The 11,133-nt window shown below is 35.3% G+C and overlaps 1 protein-coding gene across 1 annotated transcript; it reads left to right on the top strand.

Moving 5' to 3' along the window:
* Window positions 1-8,677: 8,677 nt before the first annotated feature.
* On the top strand, window positions 8,678-9,427 carry nog1 (noggin 1). Its single transcript, XM_067371089.1, has one exon. The coding sequence runs from the start codon at window positions 8,678-8,680 to the stop codon at window positions 9,326-9,328; it is 651 nt and encodes a 216-aa protein (XP_067227190.1). The 3' UTR covers window positions 9,329-9,427.
* The last annotated feature ends 1,706 nt before the right edge of the window (window positions 9,428-11,133 follow it).

Here is an 11,133-nt window from a genome sequence, read left to right as displayed (position 1 = left end):
ATCTGATTCTGAATGAGTTTGAGGCTGCGATCCGTGGCTAACAGCTAATGCTACACTGTTGGAGAGATTTATAAAGAATGAAGTTGTGTTTATGAATTATACAGACTGCAAGTGTTTAAAAATGAAAATAGCGACGGCTCTTGTCTCCGTGAATACAGTAAGAAATGATGGTAACTTTAACCGCATTTAACAGTACATTAGCAACATGCTAATGAAACATTTAGAAAGACAGTTTACAAATATCACTAAAAATATCATGTTATCATGGATCATGTCAGTTATTATTGCTCCATCTGCCATTTTTCGCTGTTGTTCTTGCTTGCTTACCTAGTCTGTTGATTCACCTGTGCAGATCCAGACGTTAACTGGCTGCCCTTGTCTAATGCCTTTCATGATGTTGGGAACATGGGCTGGCATATGCAAATATTGGGGCGTACATATTAATGATCCCGACTGTTACGTAACAGTCGGTGTTATGTTGAGATTCGCCTGTTCTTCGGAGATCTTTTAAACAAATGAGATTTATATAAGAAGGAGGAAACAATGGAGTTTGAGACTCACTGTATGTCATTTCCATGTACTGAACTCTTGTTATTTGACTATGCCGAGGTAAATTCAATTTTTTATTCGAGGGCACCTTTAAAGAACCCTTTATGCTAAAAAGATCCTATATAAGGAGAAATGTCTTAAATGATTGCATAATACTTTTCATGTTAAATGGATTATTTAATTTTCTAGTGTTTATGAGCTGTTTAATTCATAAAAATTAATTAAAACAAAAACAATAAATTAAACTAAATCCATAAAATGATGGGAACCTCTAAAAGGTTCTAAATATGATGCACCTGACAGAACCCTTTAAGGTTCCATATTGAAGCTTTTCTTCTAAGAATGGCAACATGAAAATTGTCAGATTGTTTAGTAAAGTAACAGCACACAAAATACATGATTTGAGGAATCATTCACTCCAACCTAATTAGTAAGTATGAGTATCTAATAATATAGATGCCTTAATTAAAGGGATAGTTCACCCAAAAATGAAAATTCTGTCATCATTTACTCACCCTCAAACCTGTACAAATTTCTTTGTTCTGTTGAACACAAAGGAAGATATTCTGAACAGTTTTGGGGCACCATTGACTTCCATAGTAGTTTTGTTTCCTATATGGAAGTCAATGATGCCCCAAAATTGCCTGGTTACAAACTTTCTTCAAAATATCTTCCTTTGTGTTCAACAGAACAAAGAAAATTATACAGATTTTGAACGACTTGAGGAGGAGTAAATGATGATAGATTTTTCATTTTTGGGTGAAAATCACTGATCAATTAGTGAGTATATCAGGGTTATGGATGTATTTTAACTAGGGCTGTCAAGTGATTAAAATTTTTAATCTAATTAATTATATGATGTGCAGATTAATTAATCACACATCAAATTTGGCTGATAATTTACCCCCAAAAGATCATTTAAAGTCATTATTTTGATAAAAAGACATTACAAAAATAGCTTTAGAAAGAAATATTTTATTTGATTCAGCATAGAATTTATTACACAACTTTTAAGTTGGTTTTTTTTTGTTTTTTTTGTTTTTTTCAGAAGCTGCATCTGAATTGGTATTCAGATACATTTATAGATCAAAACAGTTTGGTTACCAACATTCTTCAAAATATAAACTTTTTTATGTTAAGCAAAAGAAAGAAAGTCAAACAAGTTTGAATTGACATGAGGGTGAGTAAATGTAAATAAACAGAATATTATTTTTGGGCAAACTATCCTGAAATTATTAAATGATTTTTTAATGAAGTGATACTCTAAATAAGAAACAAAACTGCCAGTATCCAACAGCCCTAATTTTAACCCTTCATTTATGCTAAAATTATGGACATGATCATTATGTTATTGGTCAAATTCGATTCACTACAATTCACCAAAAAATCACACTATGAAAAACAAAAGAAAAATCAGGTAAAAACAGTAAACCTTTAACATTAATGCTCCTCACACATTACAAAAAAAGTAAACATTAAAACATTTTTTTTTTTTTTACAAAATTATTATTATAAATTGTTACTTATTATTACAATAATATAATAATAATAATTATCAATATAAACTAAAATCAATTTTTAAAATATAACTATTTTTTGTTAAATTATGATTATTTATTTATATAATAATAATAATAATAATTATTATTATTATTATTATTATTATTATTCTAAATAAATTAATTGTGTGTGCTTTGTGTGCTGCATGTGGTGTTGGGTTGGATGCCCAGCAAAATTCACATGCATGAACTGATAAACATTCACACCTTCAATGCATCAGGAATTTCTTTGAATAAAAGCATCCGCCATATGCATACATGTAAATAACCTCAGAGTTTAGTTGAGAAACTGACATAACAAATAACATATTTTCATTTTATTGTGATCTACACATCTGCCTTTAACCATCAAATTTGCAGGTCAAATTGACCCGCTAACGTCACAATCGTACTCACATTCCACAACACCTCAGAGGGTCGAAACTCTGCAGGCATGTTCATGACCCTAAATAAGGAATAGTCACACAATTTTGAGAAAAAACATCCTAGGTTAATCAGTATTTCTGTATTAACTCAAAAATGTGTTCACGTCAAAATCACCTGAAATATAATGTAAGGGTTAAAAATACCAACAAAAAAAAACTCCCACCAAATTGCTCACCTTAAACACAATAATTACTTTGAATTTAAGTGTGTGTGTTGAGTAATGTGGCCTCAATTAGACAAAACTGTGGAAACTGTAATTGAGGAGATAAGTTGTGTGAACAAGCCACAGGAATTAGTGCAGACCTCTATGCAAGCTTGTTTCCGCCACTGAATAAACCATAAAAAAGGTATAATTGCGACTTTTTATCTTGCAATTCTGACTTTTTTTCTCAGAATTGCAAGATATAAAGTCACAATTGGACTTTATAACTCTCCATTACAAGTTTATATCTCACAATTATGAGAAAAGAAGTCAGAATTGCGAGATGAAAACACAATTGTGAGAAAAAAAAGTCGCAATTACCTTTTTATTTTTTATTTAGTGGGGGAAACAAGCATAGACCTCTAATTAGTGGTGCATGCTGAATTAAAAGCATCTCTATTACTATTACTTGGAGTTAGTGATGCCATGAGTGATTCCTCATGAATCATGAGGAGAGCTGTGCTGTTATTTATGTTTTAACTGAACGCCATTTTCACCTGCTGGACCGGTGAAAAAAAATCCCACACTGAAGGACGAACCCGAGTCACATCTACAGACTAGAAGATCTTTGACAACCTAAGAACCGCATAGCAATGCTATAGCATCGTGGCGGCAAGTTTTGCATGTGTGTGTTTGTGTCCTTAACAGGCAGAGAGGATTGTGGGAACAGAACGGACAATGAAGCCACAGACAGACGTGATCTTTCAGCTGTGAATTGTTTTGTGAAAAGTATTATTTACTTTCTTACACTCTCAAAAATAAAGATTCTTTATTGGTTCCATAAAGAATTTTTGACATCAATGGAATCTTTCCATTCCACCAAAGGTTTTTTAAGAACTTTTCACTTTTGAAACTAAAAATGGCATTGCCTTGGAAAAAACACATTGTATGTTCTCATTTCAGAACTTTTGATGCATTTTCTGATGCATTCAGTTTTTGAGCCATTTTTTAAGATTACCCTGGTACTCGCACACCATCCTCGTATTTTCGTCTAAATGCGAGTGTTCTGGTAGCCGTGTATAAGGTTTCTGCCATTAAAGGAGTCTGGTGTGTTTCATGACATGAGAAAACCCATCATGACCCTCTTGCTGTAAGCAACAGTAGAAAAGACAAAACCATTAGTCGAAATCGTTCAAATGAAAACATCTCGGTGCCAGCGTAAGCTCTGGTAGCTCTGACTATGACAGGTAAATGCGTCACCGTTTATGTATTTTGACACTGATAAAACTCCAGGAGAGAATCAAGGGAATCGTATGTGACAGACAGTGAGGTTAACCAAAGCCAAATGCTGATCTTTTGCCACTTCGCAATATGTTAAGTGAGCAAGCCCTGTGTTGAAGTGAGCTGGCCATGAAAAGGATTTTGAATTTCAACTGTAACTCAACATGAAGTGGCATTTCCAGCCTGTTTTACTTCTGTTATGAATTTATGATAGAAATAAGATATTCAAAATGTGCACTTAGGGAAAGATTATTAAGACAAACATCTTGTTTTCTTTGAGAGAAAAAAAACATCATGTACTGATAAAAATGGTTTAGAATAAAACCAGGAACATGCGCTCATCTGTTTTGAGTTACAGCTGCACTTCTCCAAGCGTGTTTTGAGACGTCTTTTTTGTTGTGACAATGCCCAGTCAGTCCAAAAATACACCTGTGACTTGTGTCCCAGACTCTCTTCGTGCAAAAGTAACCGAGTTGAAGTGTGAATTAGCTCATTCAGACAGAAACAGAGATGCATTTATCTCTCCGCCTGCTTTATGGCCAGTGGAATGGCAGGTCACTTCTTCCATTAAACGATTCTCGGAGAACGAGTGTTTGACAGTTTCTCTGGGTTTCCACGGCGCTGGCTTGGTGGGAGATGTTCATTTTGGATTCATTTGGACAGAGTGTTTTATGGCTTTATTCCCCACGGCCTGAGAGCACACTTGCATGTTTGTGTTTCTTGAAGTTGTAAATAGATTGATCGTATGTAGTGATTTAGTAGCTGCTTTTATTCAGAGAGACTTTCAGAACATTTTTGTTTCAGATTCAGTCCTGCTGGAGCTTTGCTGAAGGACATAAGAGTGATAGTTCTGGGTTTGCTATAAAGGGGTCACCACCAGATAGACAGACAGACAGACAGACAGATAGATAGATAGATAGATAGATAGATAGATAGATAGATAGATAGATAGATAGATAGATAGATAGATAGATAGATAGATAGATGGATAGATGGATAGATAGACAGACAGACAGACAGATAGATAGATAGATAGATAGATAGATAGATAGATAGATAGATAGATAGATAGATAGATAGATAGATAGATAGAGACCCTTTTGTGCAATGGAAATATTTCATGGAAATTAAAAGTTTTTCATGGAACCATCAACTGTGTCATTTTTTTTTCTTTTAAAACATGTTTTATTTATTTATTTAAATAATAATTATTATTGTATGTATTACATCTATTCGTCCCAAACCATCACGGTACGGACGTCACAGTTCAGTTCATACAGTCAGACGACGAATACAGTCAGTCACAGGCGATTCACACTCCAGTCCAGAAGGTAGCACTTACAGTAATGCAATGCTGTTTGCTAACCTCCACAACAGGAAAAAGCACAAAAGAAGAACAGATGATCTAGATATGCGTGTAACAGAGATTGTATGTTATATTGAGATGAGAGGGTCTGTATCTCTTACCATTGGATCATGCGATTAGTAACGTTACTGTAGAATGAAGCAGAGCAGGACCGAGTGTTGTGGGAGCAGAACGAGGAGCTGAAGCGATTGTGCAACACACGCCTCACGAGCAGCAGGACTTTTATTATGACACAGTCGCCGGTGCTGCTTCTGCTGTTCCGGTCATGAGTATGAGGTAACACAGCTCTGTTTATCATATTAGATACATTTGAGAGTGTTGAAAATTATGTTATAATATTACTCTGTGCGTTCACTCGGCGGTTGCTGTGAGACACTGTTACACACTGCAGTAAGATAGATCGATTTTAGAAGTTCATATTAAATATTGGATGGCTTGTGTTGATAAATGGCATGCAATTAATTTTAAAATGTATTGTATGATTGAGAAAATGCTGTATTACTGTTACTAAAAATAAAGCTGCATCTGATTATGCTATGTTAGCTACTTCACAAAATAGTGTTTTTCTCTGAGGCATGGTAAAGCATGGTACTCGCAAAAAAAAAAACAAGAAAATTAGATTTAAACAATAAGGCTAAACGTGTTGAGCTATATCACAATAATTCGTTTTCTGTCTATAAATATATCAAAACAGTTGTTCCCTTGTCTATTAAGACATGTAATATATTAAAGCGTCTTTGGTGTTTCCATGGTTTCTATAAAATAATACCAGAAACCGAGGGTAAAGCAGGTGTAACACAGTTCGTAGATATGGGAAGAAGAAGGCGGGAACTGGCGAACATTCAACAAAACTTTAATTCAAAATAAACAAATACAAAATGAAAGTAATGCTGGCAGACCCTTGCGGACGTCTGCCGGCCACACAAACATAACAAAACATAAAATAATATCCAGCACTGGTCCTCTCTGGTCCACTGTCGTCGCTCCTCCTTTTATGCTTCTGGAGCTCCTCTGTGAGAGACTCAAGGCCGGTGTGCCTCGCAGGTGGAGCTCATTATCTCTCATGTCACTGGCCTCGCGCCATTTCCTCACTGCTCTCGCCCACCCTTCTCATTACAGCGGGTATGACGCAATCAACAGGCGACTCCTCACACGTCCCAGAACCTTGGTTAAAATGCAATTTTCTCACGATTCACAGATAGTTGGAAACATTTGGGATATTGTAAGTACTCAAGTGAACAAAATATATAACATTGGCCTAGTGGTTTTTGGATATTTTACTGCAAAATTCTTACATATTGCACCTTTATAATAATATCTCACGTTTACCTCAGGCAAGTCATATACCCCTGGTTTCACAGATGAGGCTTAAGTTAGTCTTAGACTAAAATGCATGTTTGAGCTGTTTTAACTGAAAGCAACTTGTACTGACAGATCTTAAAATATGTCAGTTTCATTTTTTTGTCTCAAGATGCACACCAACACTGTGGTTTTCTAGTGAACATCTATAAAAGGTACTTAAGTGCCCTAATTGAACTAAGGCCTAATCCTGGTTTAGGCTAAGCCCTGTCTGTGAAACCGGGCCTTAGTGTCCACAGCATGTTGGATCACTAGAAATGAACATTTCACTAAATATATGCACTATATTGGCTTATATATTCATTATATTTACTTTATCTGTTAGTCAAGGTCAAGGTACCGTTTATTGTCTCTCTAAGGAGAAATTTGTTTTGGGTGAGAGAACTGCTGCACATCAACATACACAAACATACATTCCATACATACCACAATTCATGAAAACTTTTGACTCCAAACATGATAATTCCTTATTAAAATACCCATTAAAAAGCAAAACTTATTATATAAAAAAATATTTAATTTAATACATGATTACCATACTAGAGTTTCTCATTAGTAATGTCTTAATTATTTAATGTGCTAAAATAAATGTGTCTTGAAAACAATCATGACAGTAACTGTGTAAATGATTATATTTCAAAAATGAATTGGAATAATAATGTTATAATTAGATTTTGAAGTTAATGCAAAACCTGCCTTATGTGCAATTTACGTTTTTTTTTTTTTTTTTTTTTTTTGACTTTTGTTTTATTTGATTATTATATCTAAAATTATAATGTGCAAGAAACTGCTCCCTGTATATAGTTTACAGTCTTTTTTTAAACATATATTACATCTTTTGCTTCTTTCTCTAAAATGATAAAAGGGTGGTTATTGGATAATCAAATATGTCTTCATAAATAGTGGTTTCTTGTTTGCTTCTGGTTTTGTATGTACATTTGTGTGTGTGTGTGTGTGTGTGTGTGTGTGTGTGTGTGTGTGTGTGTGTGTGTGTGTGTGTGTGTTTACCATCAACCCGCCAGGGACTGCATATGAAAATTAGCCATAATGGCTAAATCTGGCACATTTACATACTTGTTTCTTGTGTTAATGAATGTACATTGTCCTCTTTTAAAAAAAAGCAAATAATAAAAAATAAAAAAATAACTTTCCTATCTTTCCTATCTGATTTAATTATAATTAAATTTATTTAAAGAGACACAATTTGATAAATAATAATAATTTATTTTCATCACTGTGATGTTTATAAGTCATGCCAATAAATTATTTTATATTAATTATCATTATTATTGTTAATCACCTTATTTTAATTTAATTGTATTTTTTTATTATGATGATGATGTTTAAATATTGTTGTTGTTGTTGTTATTCTTGTTTTCCTTTTTTTTTTGTTCTCGTCAGTGCAATATTTAACAATTAGGTATGTAAAGCAATAATGCCAGTAAAGTCTACCATTAAATAAAAAAATGAGATGGATAAATTCTACCCAAAGAGCGCGTGCGTGAGGAGGCCGACAGGGGGCGTCGCTTCTTCAACCCCCTGAACGTCTCCAGCCACGCCTCCCTCTTTCTCCCTCTCTGAGCTGTGAGAGGGGGTGTCGGGGAATCTCCTGCAAACAAACTCGCGTTCAAAAAACCGAGCCGATGTATTACATCACAGGGCTGCGCGTGTATATATCAGAGGCGCGCGCGTGAGAGAGAGGCATTCCCAGAGGTTTGGCTCGCGGCGAGAAGGACACGCAGATGCATCGCGCGCGGGACTTTCAAGCGTGATGCTGCGAATGCATTTAACAGCCTTGGTGAAAACCAGCAGCTCTGGGCAAGACGCGGAGACCTTAAGACACCGAGTTTTGACGCACATGTGAAATATAAGCGATATGGACGGTGTCTGAGCGCTCGAAACTCTCACGCGCATCGGATTTGCTTTGGATAAAGTTCTCATCTCTATCTGGAGATTTTCACTTCGAGTGCCATTCGAACACTTTCCCGCATCATCATGGATCTCCAGCAGTGTTTGGTGTCCGTGTACCTGCTGCTGGTGTCTTTCGCTCAGTGTCAGCACTATTATCTCCTCAGACCCATCCCGAGTGACACTTTACCCCTGCTGGAGCTGAAGGAGGACCCCGACCCCATCTACGACCCGCGGGAGAAGGATCTAAACGAGACCGAGCTGAGAAGCGTGCTCGGAGACTTTGACAGCCGCTTTCTCTCCATCAGCCCTCCTCAGGACCGCTACACGGGCAACGAGGACCTGGACGAGCTGGATCTCCAGCAGAACCCCGCCGGTCTGATGCCCAAAGACATCAAGAACCTGGACTTTGACGTGCAGTGGGGCAAAAAGCGCAAAGCCAGTAAGAAGCTGAAGCGCAGGCTGCAGATGTGGCTGTGGTCCTACTCCTTCTGCCCGGTGCTGTACGCGTGGAACGACCTGGGCTCGCGCTTCTGGCCGCGGTTCGTCCGCGCGGGGAGCTGCTACAGTAAGCGCTCGTGTTCGGTTCCCGAGGGGATGGTGTGCAAACCGGCCAAATCCACGCACATCACGCTCCTGCGGTGGAGATGCGTTCAGAGGAGAGGCGCGCTCAAGTGCGCGTGGATACCGGTGCAGTATCCCATCATAACTGAGTGCAAATGCTCGTGCGCCAACTGACCGATCGCTAATGGACATCATTCATAAAGACTTTGATCTGAAATATGTTTCTGGACTCTCATCTGAAACATATTTATGGACATAAGCTGAGCTGATACATATTGCTGGACTTAAATTATGGAAAACTGCTCTGATAATTATTAATGTGCAAAAATTAATCTGATATGTTTTTCTGGATTTCAGTTTTTAAAACTCTGCTCTGAAACATATTTCTTGAGAAACAAAACATTATAGAAAATCGAATCTGATTCATGTTTCTTGACTTAAGTTATGAAAAAATGCTTTATTTTTATTTTGGTAACACTTTATATTAACTTTAAGACATTAACGAACAATGCTGAACTGATCAAAGTCATATATATATATATATATATATATATATATATATATATATATATATATATATATATATGGTGTCACATGTAAATATATGGTAACATTTGAGCAATAGTTTGATTGTACACTGTAAAAAAGAATTTAAGTAAGTTGCCTTAAAATTTTGAGTTCATTGAAATTAAAAATTTGAGTTAATACAATGGTTTAATCAACAGAAACTCAAAATATTGTTATCTGAACCACATTAATTATCTACGTTGATTTGACAAAAGAAAAAATGTTGTGATAAATCATGGAAATATTTTTTTTTTACCTTGTACTAGTTGACTGTTTGTTTATGCATTATGTAATATAATACTGCTTGTTAATGTAAGTTATTATAAAGTGTTCCCTTTTATTTTTTTATGCACTATCATGTGTATGAATGTATTGTATGTATATGTCGTGCCATCATGTAATGATCTAGCTACTTGTACAAAGCCAGTATTATGTGTATTATCCAGAGTCTACTGTATTTGTGGAAAATATTGGTTAACGTTGTATTTATATTGCGTAGAACGGCTGTGGAGCCGTTCGAGATGTTTTATAAGGTTTTCCACGCCGATGTGACGACCTCAAAATTTATTATGGATTTTTTTAATGTCTCGCAGCTGTGACAGCTGCTTTCTGACAGCGATTTATCCTGTAAATTAAGATTAAGAACTGTTATTTATTCTTTATATTCAGATAATAAAATATCAGTGGAAACCCACAACGAAAACGGCACATCTGAGCTTTTGTTTCTAAAGTCTTTGTTTCTTTTCATGACGCCTGTGAAGAAACTTCAAAGAGATTCTCCTAATTTACCATGAAATATTCTCACCTGGCTTAAGGGCCCCGTAACCAGGCAACCGCCGGTGATGCTCTCAGGGGCCCATGCTGAGGTTTGCTAGTACTTTATATGAACTTTTATTACATCATATAATAATTACCAGACCACTACAATTCATATGCATACATCTTAAATTGAAACATATATATATATGCTTTTTATTGTGTTTGTGTGTGTTTCAATTTAAGATGTATTCATATAAATTTTATATATATATATATATATATATATATATATATATATATATATATATATATATATATATATACAAATATGGGCCATTCAACAGAATTGGTGCAAACTACTGTCCTACAACCAAAAAAAAAAAAAAAAAAATGTTTTAAAAAGATTTAAAAAGCATTTAGGGATTCAAATGGTAGATGTTTACTCAGATCCTTCTATTTTGTGTTGAATCACACAATAATATTTAAAATATCTGTAAGATTAATACATATATATATATATATATATATATATATATATATAAAATCATCATGTATTGGGTACTTTCAATTGGGAGGTGGCTGTCCCGAACCCTAACCCCTAAATTTGTAGACTTGTGAAAATTATACTGAAATTTTTTTTTTTCCATTGTTGT

This window comes from Chanodichthys erythropterus, chromosome 3, assembly GCF_024489055.1.
Source record: "Chanodichthys erythropterus isolate Z2021 chromosome 3, ASM2448905v1, whole genome shotgun sequence".
Lineage (NCBI taxonomy): Eukaryota > Metazoa > Chordata > Actinopteri > Cypriniformes > Xenocyprididae > Chanodichthys > Chanodichthys erythropterus.
This window is presented reverse-complemented; position numbering and strand designations above follow the sequence as displayed.

Bases quoted from the DNA above. Each gene is read 5' to 3' on its own strand.
- nog1 (XM_067371089.1), top strand. From the start codon at position 8,678: ATGGATCTCCAGCAGTGTTTGGTGTCCGTGTACCTGCTGCTGGTGTCT.